This window comes from Macadamia integrifolia, chromosome 2 (genome assembly GCF_013358625.1).
Source record: "Macadamia integrifolia cultivar HAES 741 chromosome 2, SCU_Mint_v3, whole genome shotgun sequence".
Lineage (NCBI taxonomy): Eukaryota > Viridiplantae > Streptophyta > Magnoliopsida > Proteales > Proteaceae > Macadamia > Macadamia integrifolia.
Genome location: NC_056558.1, coordinates 42099087 through 42124409, shown reverse-complemented (window position 1 = coordinate 42124409; position 25323 = coordinate 42099087). Strand labels below are relative to the sequence as shown.

Below are 25323 nucleotides of genomic sequence, written 5' to 3'. Positions count from 1 at the left end.
TACGGGTAGACCTAAAATGACCATAGGTGAAGTGGTGAGGAATGACATACATAGTCTCGATCTTGCCCCAAGTATGACTTTGGATGGAGTCTATTGGAGAGCAATGACCCATGTAGCCGATCCAATTTAGTTGAGATTGCCCGAACTTGGTGGGTTGTGCCTCTTTCCTTTTACTCTTTTTTTTTTGGATTCATATAGTCGACCCTATTAAGTTGTGATAAAGCTGAGTTTATTGTTGTTGTTATTGTTGTTTCCCGATGCAATGGTGCTACTTGAGAGACACTCGACTGGGACCGATCAGTTTGTAGACTGACTTAGCCCAACATGTTTAAAGCCTGTTTATAGCTTGTTTAGAGCCTATTTACTAATCCCAACACATTTAAACATTGTTTAATACTTGATTATCATCAAGTTTATAGATAAATGTGTCATTAGCTTGTTAAAGCCCATGTAGCCCGATTAAAGATTGCTATCCTTTATCCCTCGATACGATCCAATTTTATTCATCCCCCAAAAAAAAAAAAAAAAAAATTGCTGTCCGACCCTCCATTTATAAGTGGAACTGTGTCTAACATACGAAAACTGATTACTTAAATAGATCGGTTGCATTGCTAGGTCATAAAGTGGGGAAACCTCACTAGGCACGGCCGAAACTAGCCCGAGAGATTGACCCCAGGACGTAATGTAGAGATTCAAAACCTCACTAGGCACGGCCGAAACTAGCCCGAGAGATTGACCCCAGGACGTAATGTAGAGATTCAAACACCTGTTCCACTTGTTGCCATTTAAAGGGTGAGGGCGGGGGTATGTTTTGAATACATGGTTTAGAGGATCCATCATTTTGAGACCTCATCTGTATACTACTAGACGGCTCAAAACGACGGATTACAGGCGTTAATTCCACAAACGCGAGGGACCTGCGGCGGCGCAATTTACCCTTTTTAACTTTTCGTATTGGTTTTCGTACGCCCGGGGCGGAGGGACGAGGGGATCCTCCGCGCGGCGAGTGAAGACCTTGAGTTCGATGCCCTCATTTCAAGGTTAAGATCAAATGCTTAATAGTTATCTCTTGGTTTTCTTTTAATCCAACCAGTGAATTCATGGTCAGATTAAAAAGACGAAAGAAAAGAAAAACATCGTAATCCACGATATGTGTTTCTTCTCCATTTTCATTCATGAATGAAATTTATTCCGATTTCGTTTCAGATTGGTAATTGTTTGGGGTTCGAGCAGTGGCGATGAAGAAATCAGTGTTGCCATTGCAAAATATGTTTGGTACTGAGAAACAACTATGTGAAAAGGAGAGTCTTGTGAAGCTTTTAAGATGGCATTTCGGCTATTCTGGATTCAGGGGGAAGCAGCTGGAGGCCATTGAAGCTGTTATCTCAGGTTTTGTTAAAATCTATGAAATCCTTAGTTCCCAATTGATGTTGGGAGTCTTTGGGTAGTCTCAAAGCTCTTTCCCTTAACTAGAAAGACAATTGAAGCATTAAAAATTAAATCCCCCCCAGGAGGGGGGGGGGGGGGGGGACATCAGCTTTATTAATCGAGTTAAGGGCAGGAAGGGAACATTCTTCCCCTCTGCAATTGCATATGAGAGCAGGCAGCACGTTACTCACCACTGATACTCTTTACTACCTATAAGCTCTCTTATATCTCATAACCTTATCGTTGGAGCATCTGGAATACTTTCATCACTCACTCTCTTTTCCTCACAACAAAAATATGCAGTAGATTAGATAATTAAAAAATTGAGATCATTCGGTTGACGTAGATGGCCCTTAGAAGGCCCTTTGTAAGACCCATTGTACGATGGCCTTGTGACCAATGGGCCATATGAATAATGTAGGCAGGAAGGATAAAATCATCTTCACATGCCATATCGGCCAGGGTGATCATTTGCTATATTGCTTTGTTACTCTTTGTCCTTCAGGAGAGCACTTAATCTAGTTTTTGTGTCTAAACAATCATTGGCTTAATGGTGAGATTAATGCTTTCTTTTGTAGGAAGAGATTGTTTTTGTCTCATGCCTACAGGAGGTGGAAAATCGATGTGCTACCAGATCCCTGCATTGGCAAAACCTGGAATTGTTCTTGTTGTTTGTCCTTTAATAGGTACATGCTACCGTGCTTGTTTCGTTTAATTCTTCACTCTTTGAGGAAGCTATGTCATATAAAGCATGGTGAATTTTTTCATGGGAACGTGGTTCTAACTTCTGTCAAATGGCTTTCTGAATCTCTCAGCATTGATGGTAAGGCATAGTGAATTTCCTTATTTTTTACATTACATTTACCTTCTTATCAAATTTTCTCTGGAATAGATTGTTCAAGCTCTGATATACTGAGTTTTGGATTATCTCCATCATGAGTAGGAAAACCAAGTACTGGCATTAAAGGAGAAGGGGATTGCTGCAGAATATCTGTCATCTACTCAGACTTCAGTTGTCAGAGAAAAGGTATTTTTTTTTCTTTTTTTATGGGGATCTGCATGAAAAGGTGAATATTGAAGTGGTGACTTTCTCATCTGTGCAAGAAATAGTTGCTTATGTACAGGTTCGGTCAAAGAAAGTAGCAAAAGATCAGCAGTTATATTTTAACTGGGTGGCTATAGTCTATTATTGTTACGGTCATGATTATTATTGTTATTACTATTTTTAGACAAAAAAAGCACTTCCAAGCATGGAATAGAGAGAGCAAGATCTGGATTGCCACATGTCAGAGTGCAAGCTCAAATTTAATCATATAAGTCTCATATATGTCTATGTACCCCCTTTATAATCCTGATTGTTCAATACTTCATTTTGCTGTTTTACAAGCTCTATTTAGGCTAAAACTTAACATGTGAGTAGGGGACCTTGGGATCTACTTTTCCACAGATTCGGATCCTATCAAAGCTTCCGAGTGGCAGATATAGGATGGGTCATGTTGAGAATTCTCTGTTTTGGTTGCTATTTTGTTTTTAGAAGGCCCGATGTGGCCCTTCCAAGGACAGCTAGTTGTGGGAGTTGTTGAAATGCAACCCTAAAACAATGTAGAAGAAATTAATGGAAATCACAAACAACAATCACACAAAGAATGCGAAGATTTGCGTGGTTCGGCAAGATTGCCTACGTCCATAATGAGATGAGATCCTACTTCACTATCAAAGGAGAATAGGGTTGCAACCGCTCATCCTCACACCTCTCTCAGATTGCTTACATATTAAAATCCACACTATTAATGTATAGCAAACCCTATACAGGAAATTTACTGAAAACCCCAATCCCCCAAAAAATGTGGGACCACAGTTATTTTTGGGAAAAATAACCAGTACTCTTGGATTAAACTGAGATCAGGAATAACCTGCATATTGCACGGTTCAAATAGACATGGACAAATACATATCAATATACATACACATCAAACAACACATCAAAAAACCAATCAGACTCCTAAGGTGCAATCCCACTATAATCCACTTACCTTAGCTTGTATGTCTCTTTCTTTAACTCCTTGAGTTCCAAGTATCTGGATGGTCACAATCTGCAATTACAAAGTGTTCTCTATTAATCACCTAATCCACTAGCTAGACCAGTAACTACTTCCCCAAATCCCCTCATAGGTCACTCTAAATCAACTCCCAACATGCTTATCCGCACGCTGCCCCTACTAAACAGAATTGAAAACAATAATCAGGGACTGATTAGAGGATGGAATCGGACTTAAGACCAAGTATGAAACATTGATGAACACCAGGGAACATCAGAACAACAAAGGGTTGACTATCAATTCCTGTTGACATTACCCATTAGGTCACGATAACCCTATTGCAAGACCTGTGGGGGATTTCATATTAGACAATCAGGTGGTCCAACAAGGTTGAAACTGAGGTCGAGTTTCCCTCCTCGGTGGGTCGAACAAAACCCAAAATTCTTAGCCAAATCCAACCAGTATTGGGTCCTAAAACAGATTAGTTTTCAATATGTAGGAGGCCAAATTTCGAAATTATAATTTGAATCATAGACAAAGGCCAACTGTATCACTGAATTACTAAGTTTGAACAAAGCTAAACCCCAAAGTTTTGGGTGGAAACCAGCCACTGGTTTGGGTTGTAATTAGATATTGTTATGTGGGAATTAGGGACAAAAAACCAGTTCACAAATCTGAAATTAAATGAAGATTTGATCATTCCTATCATGAAGAATCATATAGGTATTGACATTTGGCATGAGTATTGAAAATAACATACATAGAATCCTAAAAACAAAAATCAGAGTAGTTCTGGCCAAGGTAAAAAAAAAAAAAAAAGAAAAAGAAAAAAGAAGAAGAGCAACCCAGTGTACGCTGCCTTACCCCCTGCTTTGCAGAAGAGGCTGTTTCCAAGGTAGTCTATTAAAAATCAGTATTACATCAAGCAAATCATGGGCAAAATTTTTGGTTTCTCTGGACAAAAGGGAGATCTCCTGCTGTTGGCTGTAGCTAGCCCATATGGGGCTGAAACCCTGATCGGAAGGGCCTCCAATGGTGCTGAATAATCCCTCAAAAGGGTGAGAAAAGGGCAGCAAGTGGGAGAGTTATGGCAGAATCGATCTGTCCAAGAAAACCCTGACAGATTGGATTTAAGAATTAGAAATTTATAAAAGTATTGACTTGCCTGATGTTGTGGATCAAACACAAGTTGTCAAAAAGCAAGTCCAGCAGCCTCCCTTCGCCAATAAGTTTTATGAAATCAAGAAAAGGTGGGGATGAGTCTTCAGTGCTCTCTCTTTGTTCCTTCTTTCTTCGCTCTTTCTCCCTGCGATCCTCTTTCTCTTCTCAGATTTCTCTCTCTCCTTTCTTCTCTCTTTTTCCTTCTCCTTCTTTTTCTTTAACTTTCTCTCTCTCTCTCTCTCTTCAATTCCCTTTTTTCTTGTCTCTTAAATTACTAGTTTCCTTTCTTATCTTTACTTTTTCCCCCCTTTTATTTAATCCCCCTTCCATGATTTGGCTCGATGTGGTGTGATCCCCACCACATAACTTAAGACAAAAGAAACATTTCTTTAATTAAGGTATTTCGTTAACTTGACACTTAAAAGGTTTGAACCTATCTATGACTTCTAATTAACTAATTGTCCCAACCTAGCCACCAGGCTAGCACTGAAGTTATTAATTTAAGCCACAACATTTGTCTGCCAAGTCTTGGATAGCCTTCTAAGAGGCATCCGTTATTATTCGCATGTCATCACTGATCTCTAATGGCTTCACTCCTCAACTTGAGCCTCTGAGCGGGTGACTCTTTCTCGAGTTCCCCTATGTAGGTTCTGGGTCTTTGTAGTGATGAGCATGTGGTTAGAATATCCAGTTCTTTCTCAGGATCTTCAGTGGTTTGTAGGAGTGGGAAAGGGCATAGAAATGCTTGGGAATTGTAATTAGGGTGTTGTACACTTGTACACTTGTACCCCGTCTTATATCCATTATTATTTTTTAGATGTAGGTAGCACAAATGTTCCTTAATTTGACCTCTTTGTGTAACCTATACGTTCATCCAACATGGAGAGATATGCGTCGGATATAGAGCTGTGGTTCAGACCAAGTGTATTGGGTTGTCTACCTGGTGAGATGAAAAAGTCTGAGAGTTAGAGGCTTCTACAGGAGATGTATTTGCTATTAGATAGTAGCATATCTAGTGAATTTTACCATCGGGATACCTATACAAAAAGATTTGGTCTTTGTCTAATAATATATATGCTAATATTCTGTTAATTTCGGAAGAGAAAGTGCTGTCTAAGAGTCCATAAATGATGGGAATCCCACTCATGTACTATATGATACGTTATCCATTTAGGAAGGTCCATAAATGTTTGCCCATGGACTATGCCTCTTTGTTTTATTCTATATTCTTGGCATTATACTAGAAAAGTTGTCTCGAATCCTATTATTCCTATCTTATGCGGGCAATTGAAGCTTATTAAATAACTTCTCCAATCCTCTTACATTTATTGGTCTGCATTTATGGTTGCCTAAGTCCACCATATCAAAGCTTGAATCTCTTTTTGCTGCTTTTCTTTGGAAAAGTTCTGAATGCTCCAGATTTCTTCAGCCTCTAAGTTGGTTTGCTATCTGTCTCTCAAAGGCTGAAGGCGGTTTGGGTCCGAGGCGTATTACAGATGTCAATTCCGCTGGTGTTATCAAGCTGATTTGGAAGTTGATAACTAAGAAGAAAAGCATCTGGGTTTATCGAGTGCACTTGGGCCTCCTTCTTTCGGACTCCTTATGGACAATTCCGTTCTCCCCTGATGCTTTTTGTGTCTGGTGCAAGATCCTATTGCTTAGATTATCTATCTCCGGAGCTATCTCTACTCAGATTATTGATAGGTCCTCTACTTCCCTTTGGTTGGATCCTTGGTCTTTGATGGGGATTCTGTTCTATGTCATCAGTGCCAGAGTCATCTATAGTTCTGGCATCTCCAAGCATTCGCTAGTTGCAAGTATCTTGACTTCAGGCATCTGGACCCCTCTGGTCCCTACTCTCTTAGATTGCTGATGTCTGGAATTCTCTACCCTCCATTTCCTGAACCCAACAAAGGAGAGATGATATTATATGAACCCCCACCCATTCAGGTCTCTTCAGCTCCAAGGCGGCTTGGGATTTTGTCAGGATTCATGGCACCTCTTCTCCTTGGCACAAGTTAATTTGGTTCAAGCATCATATTTCCCGCCAAAGCTTCACCGCTTGGAGAGCCCTCACTAACTGCCTTCCCAAGCAGTCTTTCCTTATACATTGGAGGATTCTTGTCTCCCCCTTGTGCTACATTAATGGGACTGAGCTAGAAGACATAGATCATCTTTTCTTTGCTTGCCTTTCATCCTCATCTACGTGGAAAGGGGTGCTTGCAAAGTGTTGGCCCAAAAGGAGGAGAAATCTCCCTTTCCAGAGGGAGTGCTTATGGATGGATATGTCATTTGCCAAGACTTCTATTCGTGACACCTTGGGCAAGCTTGCTTTCTGTGCCACCATTAGCTAGATCTGGATGGAACACAACCGTAGGAGATGGACCTCCAACTCTTGTCCAATGGAAAAGATTTGGGATTCAATTTCCTTTGATGTCAAAGCCAAAATTTCCGGTGTCTCTTCAAATTGTAATGCTTCTCCAAGGAACAATCATATTTTTTTTTCCTAGGATCTCCCCTCCTCTTCCTGAGGGTTGATCCCATGTCTTTTCCTCTCTCCCCCCTCTGTTGGGGCTTTGTATGTATTTTTCTTCTTCTTTGGTAATGAATTAATTATCCACCCCCCCCCAAAAAAAAAAGGCTAGTTCTCATTTTTCGGTTGAGCTTTGGAAACTGTAGTCTTATATGTCCTGTCAAGTTCTTGCCTAACCAACATAATTTCTGTTTTTATTGTAGATCCATAAAGATATTGACGCTGGAAAGCCTTCCTTAAGGTTGCTCTATGTGACTCCAGAATTGATTGCAACAACTGGATTTATGTCAAAGCTAATGAAACTTCATGCTAGAGGCTTGTTGAATCTAATAACCATAGATGAGGTGTGCATATGTAGCTTGTATTAGTAAAGATGATGCTTTATAGTTTTTGTAGTTAGATTCAGTTAAAGATGCGTTACCACACTTTTTTTTTTTTTTTTTTTCTGTTTAATTTTCAGGCTCATTGCATTTCATCATGGGGCCATGACTTCAGGTTTGTGATATGACAGTCTTAAAAACTATTAGGTTATTTTTCTTCCCTTTTTGGTGGGTGTGGGTCGAGACCAGGCAGTGATGGTTGACATGTAAGTATGTAACCCATATACACCAATTTCCAGAAGGACCGGTATGTGATCTATTTGTACACTATCCACATGGCCTTTATGACAATGCCTTGGTTATGTCTGCGTATATCTTCATTATATCTGTAGCTTGATAGACATGTTGAGAGATTCTTAGTTATGAACTTATTATTGTACTCCTGACACTACTGCTTATCTAATAAAGTAATAATTTGAACTCCAGTGTCATTATATAATTGTTTTGTGATGTTTGACTTCATTTGGTTGGCACTAACTGGTACTAAGTTGCATAGGTTAGTTTATAGTTGGTATTTGTGTTCAAGAACTGGTATTCTTATCCATGCCTAATCACATAAAAAAATATTATGAAATGGCTTATTTTGTTCCATTTCCCGTTTCGTATTCTTGCTCAAGCGCAGGCCTAGCTACCGAAAGCTTTCATCTCTAAGGAACCACCTTCCAGATGTGCCAATATTGGCTCTGACAGCAACAGCTGTTCTTAAGTGAGTCTCAGGCTTTACTCTATTTTTAATTCCAGGATTGTTGTCTATACCAACAGCTGTTCTTAGGTTTGTTATTGTTTAACATTTCTCTCTCTCTCTCTCTCTCTCTTGTTATTATTATTATTATTCATTCTTTACTTCTACTCTTCCTTTTGCTGTCTTGATCGGATCCATGTAGCCAATCCCATTAAGTTGGGATAAGGCTGAGTTGTTTTTGCTATTGTTGTATAATTTTTTTATTTGTCCTAAAATGGTTCTGTTTCCCGGGTCAATGTAAAGCATTTTACCACATCCCTGACCGTCTTTGTATTGCAGAGTTCAGAAGGATGTGGTGGAGACATTGTCCTTGCGAGACCCTTTAGTCCTGAGGTCATCATTCAATCGTCCTAATATATTCTATGAAGGTGAGCTGTATCCAATTCCTTAATTCTGTTTTTGCTATCTGAATTTCTGTGATGCAGCATGCAGGTTTTGCTGAATCTATTGCTTAATTGTTGCTTTTGCCCTTTATTTCCAACTGATCTACTTTTCTTTTCTTCTCTTTATTTGATTATTTTGCTCGTAGCTGAGTGTTGATTGTCTGGATTGAGATGTTCTTGGGTGAGCTTCTTGAGAATAATTGTATTCTAGTCTACTCTAAATTAGTCTGAAAATGGAACTGAGATGAGAGCCTCCTACAAGCGCTCTCTCTCTCTCTCGCTTTTTCTCTCTTCTCTGTCCCTTGCCTTTTCATCCTCTCGTCTCTTGTTTCTTCCTCCTTTTAATCCTAAGTCCATCCAATTCACTGCAAACAGTTGTCTGATCCTAGGAAGATTGGTTATAACTTGAGAGACTGGAGGACAGAGCTTGCGGATTTCATTCTGCTGTATGGCTGACATAAGCAGCTGTATGAACAAGGTTCTTCAAATGTAAAGGTGGAATATCATTTGATGGCCAATAACAGTGGCGTTACCTGGTCAGCTGGCTGATCAAACTGATTGATTTTCTACTAGTCCTTAAATACCGAAATTCCGCCAAAATTTTGTCGAAACAATGTTCTTTTTCCATGTGTTTTGCTTGGCCATTTTAGGGGCTAATGGCCAAAATTAGTGAAATGAAATGACCGAGATAACCGAAATGAGCGAAATTTTGAAACCAAATGACTGAAATTTCGACGAGATGACCAAAATATAATTGAAATTGTATCTTTTTTGTTTCATATGCAGTTTCGTTTCGTAAATTAAAAAAAAAATAATAATAAAATAAAAAAAAACCACTGAAAAATCCGAGATTCGGCAGATTTCACCGAGTTTTCAAACCATGGGGAACATGTCAGTGCTAGATGAACTTGATATATATATATATCTAAGTATTAGAGGCCAACAATCTAATATACTTTATTGCCCTTGAACTGGTGACTCGTGACCTGGCCTCTTTTATGGCCAATATATGTGTTGGTTTCAGAACATGGAGTTCAATTTCGTATTATTTGGTTTAGCAGTTGAATTTATACTTAATTTAGTTTTTTTTTTTTTCCTGAGGACATCCAACCAAAGTAATCTGTTTCACAAATCCATATGGAGAGTCTTTGACACTTGGAGCATGAGGATTTTGAGTTGTCCCTTCATATCTGCTTGCGTGATAGTGATTTCGCTCCATTTTGTTTAGATTGGAGTCAATGGTGGGCTACTTTCAGACCTTTTTTACTCTCTAGTACTTCCAGCTGTTGTTAGGGTAGTTTCATTGCTGATACTATGTTGCTATGATAAGAGTTTGGATGGTTATTTGTACTTGTTTAAACAGCTACTGCGATTTCAGTTCAAGGCTTGCCTTCGAGTTCTATTAGTTACTTTTCAGCGTCTTTTGTATATAGTGTACAGTAAATGATGTGTCTGGATGGTGGTTATTAAAGTTACTGCAGCGGCTGGTTCTTATTCAAGTGTTTTTTAGTAGCTGCTGTTGATTGGTTTTGGTGAATGTATCCGTGGTTAATGAATGGTATTTATTGATTTGTAAATGGGGGGTTGCGGGTTCGTATCAATTCTTTGAAGTTTCTGTTTGTCCATTGCATTTGGTTTGATTATTTGATTCGCAGCACCATAAGGCTGCTGGTTGTGTTGTTTCCAAAGAGTTTACTTGCTTATGGTGATTGAAACCTTAGTCATGGACCTTCTTAAGTGGTGATGTGCTTGAAGAATGTGTTGCTCCTGATTAGACAGTGTTTGGCTTAACTGGGCAATATTTTTGTGAAGTTTTTTGGAGCATTTACTGCCCTCAGTTTTGGGTCTATGCCCACAACTGTTCAGCTATGTTGAAAGGGAAGCATAGTGATAATGGTGGAAGTGAGCCAGTGCAAGGCTACAGTTACAATGTATTCAGATCTGATTTGTTGGTTGTGTGTTGCAGTTCGATATAAAGATTTGCTCGATGATGTCTATGTGGATCTGTCTAATTTACTCAAATCTACTGGAGATGTATCCTCAATTGTGTACTGCCTTGAACGTACAACTTGTGATTATTTATCTGCTCATCTTTCAAAGAATGGCATTTCCTGTGCTGGTAAACCAAATAAAGTGGTATTTCTTTACTTATACTATTCATACCTTTGGTGAACTTGTTTTCTTATTTCTATTTTTTTTGTTTAGCTTATCATGCAGGTTTGAACAGTAAACTGCGAAGTTCTGTTTTAGATGACTGGGTTTCTTCCAAAATTCGAGTTGTTGTGGCAACGGTTGCTTTCGGGTATTCTCTCTGAAAACTTGAAGGATACATTTTTTTGGTGAGATAATTAATGGTAATTTTATTCATGCAATGAAACATTAGCACATAAAAGTATATAGAGATACAATGATAATACGGAGGACCAAACTAATGAGCCCCCTCCGGAAGCATCATTACTTTGCTGCTGGCGAGGGAATTCCTGAAACAAAGTGTAGGTCTCACAAGCCCTTGCTTCTCCAAATCATCTGCAATATCATTGGCACTTCTTGGCTTCCACTGGGAGGAGGTGTTGGATTGGGCTGCCAACTCCCTAATAAGCCTAAGCAGCTGAGCATTTCACCATGGCTTTTCCATAGAATCCTTCATACATCTGATGCATTTGCTAAATAGCCTAAATCACCTTCAACAGTAGCATCATTCCATCCCTCTGTAATCAGCAGCTGCAGCCCCGTTCGTGTAGCCTTCCACTCAGCATTTGTGGAATCTCCCTCACCAACCGGTCCAGAGAAAGGCCCTACTCCTCCATCTTACAGTCTGATTACACCCCTAGCTCCTTGATAGCCCCATGTTCCTAAACAACGACCATTAACGTTAAGCTTGGCCAGACCATCTAGGGGAGGCTCCCAGAGAGAAATCCTCCTTATCCCAGGTTCCCTTGCAAACATTTAGGTTCCCCAATCTAGAAACTGATGATTTGGCTATGTGCCTTTTAAGAGATTATCAGCTTGCAAGGTACAGTTATTTTCTTTTGAGCTGTTTCTTTTAACCTGCAATTTTGTTCTAATATACTCAAATCTAGTCTACTGCATATGTCTTTGGTGGACCAGTATTTATCTTTGCAGAAGATGCAGAACGTAAGCAAAACTTTGTCAGCTAAACCTTATCTCAATGATACAGGGTCGGTGACTGAAACCCTGTTCTTTTGTTCTGCTCTGTCTTGCTCAGTTTTTCTAGTAAACAATTATTGACAAGAGTCAATACTATTTTCACTACCTCAATCCATGTCCTTGTTGGTTTTCCCTTATTGTTTTCGAGTCTTCAGGTTGCACAAAATTCCTTATCAAAATGGTCCAGTGGTTGGTTTTTGTTGCAACAATTTGTTCATTGTTCTTGAATCTTGGAAAGAAAATTCCTTTTTTTTCATTTAGAACTGCACTTTTGAGTTCTTCCATATGATTTACAACATTAACTTGGGACTTAATAGTCTTTATTGCTTTGCTTGCTGGTACTTTGACTGGAGCTCATCTGGTGCATGCCATAGAAATTGAGAGATAATTGGTATTGCTTCAGGATGGTATGCTACTGAATACTTTGGGTTTGAAAGATTTTGCACTATTTATTCTTTCAACACTCTTTGGTAGATAAAATTTACCTTCAAACCTGTTGAAGTCATAGCTAATTAAAAGAAAAAAATGCAGGGGATAGATAAAAAGGATGTCCGGATTGTTTGCCATTTTAATATTCCAAAGTCAATGGAAGCCTTTTATCAAGAATCAGGAAGAGCTGGGCGTGATCAGCTGCCCTCGAGAAGTTTGCTGTACTATGGAATGGATGACAGCAAAAGAATGGTATTAGTTTCTGGTTTTCCATTCTTTGAACTCATGAAGTTGTCACTGTGGTTTCTTAAGCATAGAGAAGATTTGTGGCAGGAATTTATTCTGAGCAACGCTGAAAGCAGGAAGTCACAATCTTTAGGCTCCCAAGATGGCTTGCGAAAGAAATCCCTCGCAGATTTCAAGCAGGTGCATTTCTCAATCCTGTTAGTAAAGTTTGTTGGAACTTTGCCATTGCTTTAATATTAGAGCCTGAGTACATGATGCTTGCAGATGGTTGAATATTGTGAAGGGTCCGGTTGTCGTAGGAAAAAAATTCTTGAGAGTTTTGGAGAAGAGGTATTGAGAGCCTCTTTTGTACCTTTGAAAACCCAGTATCATTCTGCATATTCAAATCCTAATTTTCTGTTATTTTTGTGCTGGGTGCACCAACTTATATCTTATCTCTTCAAATAGGTCCTTGCATCATTATGTGGAAAATCTTGTGATGCCTGTAAACATCCAAATCTAGTTGCAAAGTATGTGAAGGAACTTACATGTACCTCTATACAGAAGAATGCATTCTCGAATATCATTATCAGCAGGTACTTTTATTTGCTTATTTAGTTAGTCATTTAGTTCTACTACTTGTAAGTTTATGACAACTTTTTTTTTTTTTTAATGTTGGATTCTTGGCTTGTTTTACATTTTGCATGAGAGAGGGTGAGCTTTGAGCACATGCATGCGAGCATGTGCACACACAGCTCTCATAAGCCATTAACTGTTGGACAGGTTGGAGTCTTGTCTTTGGCTAGTGGTTGTGCAAGCATCATCTGTCAGCACTTGGACTACGTTGCAGTTTAGAAACTGACTCTGAGAAATTAGGAAAGACCAAGTGTTCTTACTTATTTTTTTAAGATATTTCTTCATGTTAAAAAGCAACAATAAATACTATTGATATGAGAAGAATGTTATAGAATCCCAATAATCATGATAACGGGAAACCCAAAACATGAGACAACTCGCTTCCTACTCTGAAAGCGGAATATAATTCTCCAGACACTACTTAAAGAATCTAGTTTAAAAATTGCATTTTTAAGAATTTCAATTTCATTTCATTGTACCCGTTGTGAATGGGATCAAGGCTCTCCAATGACTTAATTAACCTTGTCTCTTCTCTTGCTCTTTCATGGTCCTCTTTGAATTTTAGTCTTACTACAAGGAATCTTTTGGTTGGAAATATTTTTCGCAATAAGTAGCAAAAATATCTGGGTATTCCCTTACAGATGGGGCTTTCAGCTTATAACAGCAGATATTGCCTTGGATTGAGGAGAATGGTTGAACAGGATTTATGTAGCTTAGCCCGTTTTAGTAGGATAATGCTTAGTGGGTTGAGTTGAGTTGTATGGTGCTTATCTGCTCATGCTTACTCAGAATTGAGATGAAGCAATCACTATAATGAGTGGGACTAAGCCGTTCTGGCTGGGCGTTGTCTTCATCAAAGTTACATAATTCAACTTTCGGCACACCTGCTTAGCTCCAACTATTTGGAACTGATGTCTGGAATATATGTTTCTTTATCTGAAGTATCTTTTGAATTGAAATACCAAATCTTATTTTGCTTGATATTCTTCATTATCCACCATACTACGTTTCAGCTCCTCAAATATGGCTGATGATGATGAATACACCGAGTTCTGGAATCGTGATGATGAAGCTAGTGGCTCAGAGGAAGATATCTCTGATTATGATGGTATTTCTTGAGTTCTTTCTTAAAATTTCATATAGTGTTGAAATTGTATAAATGCTTCTATCATTCTTTGAATGATAATGTTGCCCTCCTTCCCAGGGTTTTAAAAATTGGATTGGAATCAGCGAAATCTGCTGATTTGACATGGAATCTACTGGGCTGATTCCAATTAACCCCCATTCTACCTGAACTGTCCGGCCGAGTTAGGCTGAGTCAGTCCAGCTGATTCCTGGCCTATTCCAGGATGATTTGTATTGGAATTGATGGAGACTGATCCCGTACCCGATTCCGAGTTTTTTAAACTTTGCTCCTTCCCATCCCCTCCAACCCAAAAAAATAAAATCCCTCCGTGTTAAGAAAAAGGCATTGGAAGCAGCCCATAATAATGTGTACCTGTGTACATTATATTTCCAATTTCTTTAATATGATTTTTTTTTGCTCAAAGGTTCAATTCATTGATGCATCCATGATCTCAGTTATAAATATTGCGTTTTTAAGATATTTAGAGGAAATTTGGGTGAGAGATTTTAGACTAATCATTATTAATAAAGTGCGATTGAGAATATGTTAGCTTTCATGATTAGTTGACTTACTATTCAAAGAGTATACTTTTTTGCCCTCAACAAATCATGATATGTGCTTTGTGCAACTTGACTCTGTGAGTTGTGATCATTTTTGCCAACCTGGTGAAATGCATGAGTTATTTTGTAGTAGCTTTTATTTTGGGGTGGGTGGCTTACTGATGGGGACATCAAGACGTATAGCCGAAGGAAGAAGAAGAAAGAAGAAGAATAAAGGAAGGCTCGATCCAGCTTTCCCAGCTCTGGATCGAGTCCTCTCCTTCCAAAATTTGCCAAGATTGTGTGGCCCCCACCAAATCTGATAGTTTAGTAGTTTTATTTCCTAGGATTTTGTTTATTTGAGTCTTTAAGTTAATTAGGAAACTAAGTAATTATCCTATTGATTCCTTTTTAGAAAGTTTCTTTGTTTATGAAATAGCATTCGTAGAATAATCTTTTCTTTTTTATTCCTAGAATAATCTTTTCTTTTTTTAGTAATTAGTCTCTTATTTATGTAAGGCCATTGGCCACGGTTCTAATTAATGAATGTGAATTGAAAAACAGCCAAGGAGCAAACCCCCCACCCCTCTCACGATTCTCTCTCTTTCAATTTCGTCTTTCTCACTCTCTTTCTTGCCTTTTCTCTCTTTATTCTCTCGGTTATCTCTTCTCTTACCTCCCTCCCTCCCTCTCTCACTTTATATCTTTCCTCACTGGAACTACTGCTGGATTATTGACTTGAACTGCTACTGTATACTGTTACTGTTGCTGTTTAATGTCTACTGCTGCCGGCCAACATCTGTTGCTGCTACTACCTTTTGATGTGGAACTATTGCTGCTGCCTTTGATACTGAACTGCTGCTGATTTTCTCTTCAATACTGGACTGCTGCTATCCTTTACAACAAGGACTGGGCTGCTGCTGGTCTCTTTTCAACAATCAGACTGCTATTGGACATCTTCTTCAAATCTGGGTTCTCTTCCTTTATTCTCAGACCTGGGCAACAGATCAGTACAGAATAAACCCTCCCATTCCCTCCATTATCCCCTCAATATTTACTCTGTTACTTCCAATAGAACCCACCCCTTTTTTTAGCAATTGTTTGACCTTTTATTCACCACACTGTTTGCCTTAAGTATTGCTGGTCCTCTTATTATTAGTATAACTGATCTTAGAGCATATAGCATGGGGTTTCTATCTACTTTTGATGCTTAATAAACTAGTGCTGTAACCTAATTTTGATTGCTGCCATGTTCCCTACCCCATGTTTCCCCTTGAAGCTTGATTAAGTTTATGTGTTTTTCTTCCTAGATTATTATTGCTTTTTGCTACTTTGTCTATTAGTCTCATTCTATGTTGCATGTTAAATCTTGTTTGTTGGGTTTCTTTTGTCCTGCTTACCCAAGTCCCTTGAGTTAACCCTACCTAGTTAGTTAATCTTGTAGGAAACCTAGTCACCTAGGAACTCCCTACATCACTTACTTTGTTAAGCAACCATATTTAACCAGCATTCACTACTACTAGCTAAATTTCCAAATGAAAGGGAAAAACTGGCTGTCTTGTTGATTGATTAGTGTGACAAAATCAAATATAACAAATTATAATCTATGAAGAAGAAAAAGAGGAGGAGAAAAGAAGTAGAAGAGAAGAGAAGAGGAAAAACAAGCAGAGAACCAAGAGAGAAGTAGAGAGAGATCGGTTGGGGAGCAAAAAAGAGGCTCATGGCTTGTGTGTAGTTAGCCAAACTGTGAGCAGCAGTATATTATAGAATTTATGACTCCTAAAAGTTGTGACTAGTTACAAGTTTATTCATGAAAGTCCCCCCATGGTAGTTACTACTTCACAACTTAAACAATACCATAAATACTAAACAGCGTTATGACTTTATTCACCTAACAAAACTCTTACAAGTTGTGAACATCACCACTTCTAAACGTCACAACCACTTCAATACTCCCCCTCAAGCTAGAGCATATATATTCCGGATTTCCAGGCTCCAGCTTGGAACAATAGGGATAGACATAGCCAGTAGAACTCAACTTGAAGAGACACAACCATAGAAGCCAGTGGTCAACAACAACAGAACTGCATGAAAAACATCTTCCAGCCATAGTACCATCATAAGCACACCAATCACCAGCAGCAATAGTAGAGGAAAAATTTTCAGGTTGAATAAATCTAGACAACAACGAATAAAATAAGTGGAAGAGAATGCCAACCGCAAGCCAGAATACCATAGCAACAACAACAACATCATACGACCTTCTCATGGAAGGCAAGTAGTAATCTTCACAAAGACGATAAAAGAGCAGCATAGGTTGATGTGAGCCAAAAGTAATGGCTTAAGGTGGCTGCGAACCACAAGTGACAACATAAGGTAGTTGCAAATCATAAGTAACAATATAAGGTAGTTGCGAACCACAAGTAATAGCATAAGGTAGCTATGAACCACAATAGCAATCATTTTTCTGCAAACCACAAGTAACCATCTTCATGAGAAAACAAGTTACTAACTTGAGCAGATGACATGGATAGATAAGCAGATGACACAGCAAATAATAATACTCTTCAAATAATCTTCAAATAAGCAGATGACACCATGCTGATTATATGAGTAGATAATAATAATCTTCAAATATATCAGATAATAATCTCCAATCTCCCCCTCACGCGTAGTACTACACGTTGACCAATAATGCAGGGAAGAACACCAAACAAAACTTGTGCAGTCCAATCATCATATTGCAGTCAAAACACAGTACACAAATGTTATTTTAATAGTGCAGAATATATGCTGAAAATTGCCAATTGATCCAACGGTCGGGTTGTAATACTTGGTAACTTCACCAAACTAGCAGGTTACCTAGAACACTTGGCAGCCACACAGTATGGGGGGAACAGTAGACAAATCTGATGATCTACACTTAATATGTAAACAGGCGATCAGTAGTCAAGCACCCATCCAGGATGTATATTAGATCAACAACACGTTCAGCACAGGCAGTAGTGGAGAACCATGTGCAGGAAACTCCATATCAACAGAAATCTTCATATCAGCAGAGAACTTGTGGAGAGAGATGAGATATTGGATATAATATCTAGCAATCAGTCTTCATGTGCATCCGGCAGCATTAATCTTCATTCGCAAAAAACCCTAGTTTTCATGTTTCAACAACTTGGGTTTCATATATTTTCTTCTTCTTAATGGCTCTGATACCATGTGGCAAAATCAAATATAACAAACCAGAATCTATGGAGGAGAAGAAGAAGAGAAAGAGAAAGAAGTAGGAGAGAAAGAAGAAACAAACCAGAATCTATGGAGCAGCAGAGAAGGAGAAAAGAAGTAGAAAAGAAGAGAAGAAAGTGAAAGAAGAAGAGAACCAAGAGAGAGATCGATTGGGGAATAAAAAAGAGGCTCACGGTTTGTGTGTAGTTAGCCAAACCATGAGCAGCAGTATATTATACAACTTATGACTCCTAAGAGTCGTGACTGATTACAACTTAATCCATAAAAACCTCCCGCAGTAGTCTCTACTTAACAACTTATATACTAAATGGCACTATGACTTGTAAACACATAACTAATCTCTACCGCAAATTATAAACATCACCCTGAGTACTGTCACCACAACTTCAACAACTAGTTCATTCAAGTAAAGATGGGCAGCTTTTTGGAGAGGGATTCTGTTGAATGCAATGTTAATTGTTACTTTGAAGTGTGAATTCTTTTCTATCTGTTGATATTATATTATTAACTTTGGAGGTGTGCAATTGACCTTGCTTTATTGTGGTGTCTACAAGATTTCTTTATCTTTTATTCGTTTATTTATTTTTGTTTCAATTTCTGAGCTTACAATGTCTTAGCTTTTCACTCTGTTTCTGGCCATACAAATGTGGTTTTTTGACTCCCAAGTCCTGACAGGTCCAAATCTAGAAATGGCATATATCTCTATTATATTTGTTCCTCTGTTTTGAATTTCTATAGTTACTCATAAGTTGAATCTTTGAAATGGCAGATACTGTGGAGGCTGTGAAAAGCGTAGCCCGATCAAAATTGACATCAAAGTCAAGACTAAATCAGCGAATTGAATTCCTGCAGCATGCTGAAGAGGATTATTATAGGAAAAAAGCTACTGAAAAACAGGTCTGTTTTAAAATCTATAGTTTCCACAATTTTCTTAGTGGGTAGAAGAGTTTTTATTGACATTTTCCAGCAATAGGAATTAGTAAGGGCTTGGAGGCTTATTGAAATAATAACAAAACAAATAGCTGGCGGGAGCTTTCTTGGAATATATTAAGCAGCGTTCTGTGACCTGTCCGACTCTGTAGGTTGAACCAATTGACATGCCATCAGGTCCCCCTTAAACTGGTGGATCAACATGTCACCTCATTGATAATTCAAAATTTTGTATACCTTGGCCAAATGAACAATTGAATCCATGTTAGTTAATATGGGAAAGCAAAAACATGGTGGTCAAACTTATATATAAAATGGTGTTGATTTTGAACAAAATGGTAAAAAAAGCGGTCAAACAATTCAGAGATGCCAATAAAAAGAGCAACCCAGTGCATGAGGCTCCCACTACTGTAGGGTCTGGGAGGAGCATTTGTACACAGTCTTACCCCCTGCATCACAGGAGAGACTGTTTCCAAGTTTTGAACCTGTGACCAACATGTTGCAATAGTACAACTTATACGTTGTGCCACAGTATTGTAGACTAGGGTAGGTGAACTAACCAAGTCTCAATTGTAGGAAATTTTAATCAAAGAACACCCTCAACAAAGTAGGACAAAAGCAAAACAACTCAGGCAAATAAAACTCCAGATCTGTAACAGTGATATATCGACCTCTATAATGAAGTACTGCTGATCAGAACAATGTAATAGATGATGGGGAATTACAAGGGCTTCAACTAGGTTCAAATCATCATAAAAACATGAACCAATGGTCAAGAGAACAATAGAATGTAAACTAAACCAGTTGACCACAGTTCTGGACATCTCTTTATTTATAATGTTGATGGGAGAGGGAATTACAAAATAGAAGGTTCCTCAAAAAGGAAACCAAATATTCTTCTAATACAATAGTTACTAAAAACTGAAATTAAAAACTAGTTGAAAAGGGAAACTAACTACTAATGACTTGATTCCCAAGGAAACAAATATAACTCAAATTAAACCCAACTAAAAAGGAAACTAATGAAAATGGAAACTAACTAGTAATCCCGTATGCATCCTTAGAGCTCCCCCTTTTAGATCTATAAAAGTGGTCTATTACACTCAAAACACATGGGATTAAAGGTCCAACATGTATGGAACCCAACCCTAGGCTTATTCCTAATAAAACAAGCATTTTTTGGTGATTAATCTGCATCACACAGCCTCGCCCACTTCAGAGATGCAAAAAATTGGGGCAATATATATTAAATATTTAGGATTGAAAATTGAGATAGAAAATGTGGCTATGTATATGTAGTATGCATATTAAATTTTGGATGAACATACCATTGAACTGCTGCTACATGCCACCAGGTTATTCTTCTATTATGTGTACGTTAAATTATAAAAAATAAAAAAAATGACTGGTATGTTTTTATCAAGACTCAAAACTCCCCAAACTAGAGAATTTTATAAATGAGCCAGCAAGTTATACAATTCTTCATGTTTCCCTTCCAACAAAAAATATGTTGTCAATTATTTTTTGGCAATGATATTGATAGATGATACATGCTTTTAAGGAATTTATCATTCTGGCATATGATATCCTTGAACACTACACCCATGAGTTTGTCTAACTCTTCTTGCATCCCATCAAATAGTGAACACCATATTTTCTGCTATCAACTCCCTGTAAGGGACTGAAGATTTCAAACTGAATCTTTACAGGAATTTACATATATACCATCCTTCACTATAGTCAACAATATCTGTGGGTTTGGTGATTTGGCATACTCTCCTTTTGATGAGTAGGGAAAGCTGAAAGCCCCCTGTCGAGAAACATAAGAAACAGCCTCATTGAAGTAATCATAAAAATATATACATGGGGTTATATTCACCTCTTTCACATGTCCCTGTATCATTCCCCCCTCCCCTGCCCCCCCCCGCCCCCCCCCTTCCTTGTGAAAGAGGATAGTGATTTTAACATCCGAAAACCCCTCCCAAAATGTATGTATATATATATATATACACATGAAGGTATATCTTTCAATAGAAAGACAAACATATCAATCAAGTATCAATCCTATTTGGTTATGTTATACGGTGTCACACACGCCATATTCATTTAGGATACAGAGACCTGTAGATGTTTCCTTATTACCTTGGTCCAAAGCCTCTGCAAGAATTATGCTTACAGTTATATTGGTTTCTCCCTTTTACTCATCTGTGACAGGCACAGTAATTACTATCCCCTTGCTTATTTTATGATACATAGCTGAAGTTCCTTGTAAAATTTCAGATTGTCTGTAATATATGTACACCAAAATCAAATCAGTTGGCCTTTTCATACACAAGTCAAGGTTGCCCATCCCCACTCCTGCACTTTAAGGTACACTGTGTCACACTGGACAGTGTGTTAGAATTGGTAACAATGTAACATGCTATTGCTTTGCAACCCAAGGACCCCCTTTGTGCAGTACAACCATTTATTTCAGATTGCATTAACGTGCTAAAATGGTAGATATTTTTATGGTAATATGTTTCTGATGTTGTTAATGACCATGTATTCTGTGCAGAATGGTAGCCTTGTTAACAATAAGGTCATATCTGAAGCACAGAGGGAAGCAAGCAAAGAAAGATTGTTAAATGCCCTAAAACAGACCCAACATGGGAACTTGAAGTAAGCCAATAGTTCTTCATATTATTTTTCTGAAGCATGTCTTTTCAATTAAGTACTACTTTATTTTATTAATGCGTAAGATTATATGTAGGAGGTTTCTTAGGAAATGGTTGATAATACCAAATTGAATAGCCTATTTTTGACCAAGCAGATTTTGTAGCTGGGGGCTTATCCAACTGCAGATCTAAACCCTTTGTGTTGCCAAATGCATAATAATGCTGCAACAAAGGTGGAAACTGCCATCTTCTATTGAAGGCCTAGGTTTCTTCTGCAAAGTAACTGTACTATCAATTTTCTTGCTCTTCTTTGTGCAGGATCGAATTGGAAGCATCAGCCACCTACCTCGAAAACGAGTGCTTCAAGAAGTATGGGAAGTTGGGAAAGACATTCTATAATTCACAAGTGGCAAGTACGTTTAGGTGGGTGTCAACCTCAAGCTATAAGGAGTTAATGGATCGGCTTGGTACCTTTCTCACACGGGAGAGTGATACCTGTACATTGAATTCTCATCCAACTAAGTCTTCTTATTCTGTGGGAGACCCCACAGATCAAGACCAGGTGCCACAAGAATCAATCGAAGTTTACTGTGGTGATGTTGGATCTGAAACTTCTTTCAGCACCCTACGAAGGGGTACTTCTCTGGAAGCCCCAAAAGAGCAGGGTCAGGGACTGCCGAAATTGATTGGAGCCTGTGTTGATGTTGGATCCAAAGCTACTTTCAACACCTCACAGATGGATAGTTCTTTCCAGGCGTCAAAACTACCTCCAATACCATCATTCTCAGAGTTTGTCAACAGAAAAGCAAAAGAGAGCCGATTGGATCTTTCAGCGGCATCGAACAAGGAATCATCTTCTGGGGCACAAAAGAATGCTGGGAAAAGGATGAGAATGCAGTAGAACGACACTAGTTTTATCAGTTTTGTTTCTTGTGTTCATGTTGGTCGTTGAACATGGTTCTTTTGTAGTAAATGATGCTTAAAAAAAAGAGCATACCCGGTGCACGAGGCTCCCATATGTGCGAGGTCCCCCGGGGGGGGACTACATAGCCTTTCCTCGAGAATGTCGAGAGGCTGTTTTGACTGCTTGACCACCAGGTCATAATATTCATACCTTACCGTTGGACCAAGTGAAATGTTGCTTGCCATTTTTGTATATTGTCTACAAGAATCAAGGTTGCTGATCTGAAATTCAATTCTGTGGAGCTCAAAGGCAGTCGTGTTCTTTGTACATAAAAAGGACAAGGTTAGTGTTATATTCTATTCCTTTTATTGATAGTGCTATTTCACTGAATTTAGTAGAGAAGTTGAAGACAATTGCTAGTGCAGTTTGTTAGTACCCTCAGTAGGGTGTTGACCTCCTAGTAGGTCGTGGGTTCGACTCTCCTGTCTCCATTGAGTGTTTAATGTGACCCTTCTTACTTCTCTCTCTCTCTCGGTGTGCGCAAAGAGTCAAATTCATCCAATGAAGGTTGGATTTTTGCCTTTTTCTCACTTGATCTCATTTGGATATGTGACCGTTCATAACAACTACAACAACAACCATAACCTTATGTAGAGTGTAATGACTCTTTTATGTGAAGCTTTGTGACAAGACATGTCCTTTTCCTCTCACAGATGTCCCTTTAAATACTCTTTACGACCGCGTGGAGAGATTTATGAAAGCGAGAAACCACTTGTTGTCATGAACCATAGAGCTGATCTAGGTTAAGTTTAACAAATTTGTAATATGCTATCTACCAAACAAAAAAAAAAAAAAATTTAATTGTAATATGGTTGAGAACCATGTGGTGAATCTAGTGATTGTGGGTTCAAAGTTCAGTCAATACACTAATCTCCCACCAGCTTGAGAAAGAACTACACAACCTTTCCTCGAGAATGTCGAGAGGTTGTTTTGATTGCTTGACCAAAGGTCGTAATATTCATACCTTACCGTTGGACCAAGTGAAATGTTGCTTATCGTTTTTGTATATTGTCTACAAGAATCAAAGTTGCTGATATGAAATTCAGTTATGTGGAGCCCAAAGTCAGTCTTGTTCTTTGTGCATAAAAAGGAGGAGGTTAGTGTTCTATTCTATTCCTTTTATTGATAGTGCTATATCACTAAATTTAGTAAAGAAGTTGAAGACAATTGCTAGTAAAGTTTGTTGGTACCCTCAGTAGAGTGTTGACCTCCCAGTAGGTCGTGGGTTCGACTCTCCTGTCTCCATTGAGTGTTTAAGGTGACCCTTCTTACTCCCTTCTCTCTCTCTCTCTCTCTCTTCCCTCTCTCCTGTGACTGTTCATAACAACAACAACAGCAACAACCGTAACCTTATATAGAGTGTAATGACTCTTTTCTATGAAGCTTTGTGACAACACATGTCCTTTTCTTCTCACAAATGTCCCTTTACATACTCTTGATGACCATGTAGAGAGACCTTTATGAAATCGAGAAACCGCGTGTCGTCAAGAACCATAGAGAGCTGATCCAGGATAAGTGTAACAAATTTGCAATATGCAATCTACTAAGATGGCTGAGAACCATGTGGTGATTCTAGTGATCGTGGGTTCACATGTTAAGAAATTCAATTATGTATTTCAAAATTTTTTAAAGAACAAAAGTATAGAACTATGATCAAATGGTCTCAAGTACCCAATGTCTTATAAATAAATAAAAAAAGGTGAAATATTATCATCATATGGTTTGTTACTATTTTCAAACATCACAAAACACTTATTCTTTATTCTATCATTTGGACAAATAATGCAACCATTCTTTTTTTTTTTTCCTCGTAAAAATAATATATTCATTTCACATTGAATAAAGAGGATATGATCAAAATTAACCATTTGTCAAATTTCAGAGTTTAAATCAATACCCCCATCTGTATTAGCATACATCATGTGGATGTCTATTCATGTGTGCTATTACTTTTATCATTGTTATGTTCTCTCCCAACGTTGCATGGATGATTTATATAAGAAAAAAAAAAAATTATAAAAAAAAAACGAAAATAGATAGTTTAGATTTTTCTTGTGACTTCTGGCAACTTCACAAATCTATACGATGTGACACCAACAACTATACATAAAGAAAATGCTTATCCTATGATGTGATTCAAAGAAAACAAAGGTCCTATGATGTGATTCAAAGAAAACAAAGGGTTATTATGATATTATGATTGGTAATATCATTAGTAAGAGTGTCAATTGCAAGTTTATTGAAATTCAATCCAATTGTTTAAATTTGAACTACTAAATTATGGACGCAAAATTTCTGTCGATCTGACGTAGGTAAAGCCAGACGCGTGAGCCTTAAACCATACTTTATGCCTAAAAGCAATGATTCAAGTTTATTGGAGTTTAAAAATATATTAGTTCTCATTTGGACCCAGAATTATTAATTCGAATTCGATAACAAAAGCGAAACTACAACAGATAAAAACCGTTTAATTGGAATCTTTTGTTAATTAGTTTCGATTTGGAACATTAGAACCACATGACAAAGCGGTTTGATTTAAGTTTTAACCTTTCATTACCTTGAACCGCCAAATCGAACCGATTAAAACATGGAAAAGGTTAGATTCGACATAGTGGACAAAACCACCGAATTCTGGTCAATACTCGCTGACTCAAACACCGACACGTGCCCTTTAGAAATTAGAAAAAAATATATATAATTTTTGGTTAATGGAAATTAAAATATTAAACACAGAGGT

General features: G+C 38.1%; 1 protein-coding gene across 3 annotated transcripts; it reads left to right on the top strand.

Annotated features, from left to right (window-relative positions):
* Window positions 1-774: 774 nt before the first annotated feature.
* On the top strand, window positions 775-22939 carry LOC122066070 (ATP-dependent DNA helicase Q-like 3). 3 transcript variants are annotated; one of them, XM_042629909.1, is made up of 20 exons: window positions 781-1040; window positions 1207-1389; window positions 2007-2114; window positions 2244-2251; window positions 2372-2455; window positions 7365-7505; window positions 7622-7656; window positions 8164-8247; window positions 8563-8651; window positions 10633-10785; window positions 10872-10968; window positions 12238-12241; window positions 12366-12515; window positions 12597-12689; window positions 12774-12839; window positions 12957-13084; window positions 14138-14232; window positions 18805-18932; window positions 21523-21626; window positions 21941-22939. In XM_042629909.1, exons 2-20 carry the CDS (start codon window positions 1239-1241, stop codon window positions 22521-22523), a joined length of 2301 nt encoding a protein of 766 aa, XP_042485843.1. In that variant the 5' UTR covers window positions 781-1040; window positions 1207-1238; the 3' UTR covers window positions 22524-22939. The 3 variants fall into 3 exon arrangements, with proteins under 3 accessions (XP_042485835.1, XP_042485843.1, XP_042485849.1); XM_042629901.1 differs by having other exon boundaries at window positions 775-1040; window positions 12366-12689; XM_042629915.1 differs by lacking the exon at window positions 8164-8247.
* Window positions 22940-25323: the final 2384 nt, after the last annotated feature.

Bases quoted from the DNA above. Each gene is read 5' to 3' on its own strand.
- LOC122066070 (XM_042629901.1), top strand. From the start codon at position 1,239: ATGAAGAAATCAGTGTTGCCATTGCAAAATATGTTTGGTACTGAGAAA. The intron at 8,248-8,562 runs GTGAGTCTCAGG...TTTGTATTGCAG, and splicing joins ACAGCAACAGCTGTTCTTAA to AGTTCAGAAGGATGTGGTGG. The intron at 10,786-10,871 runs GTAAACCAAATA...TTTTTTGTTTAG, and splicing joins GAATGGCATTTCCTGTGCTG to CTTATCATGCAGGTTTGAAC.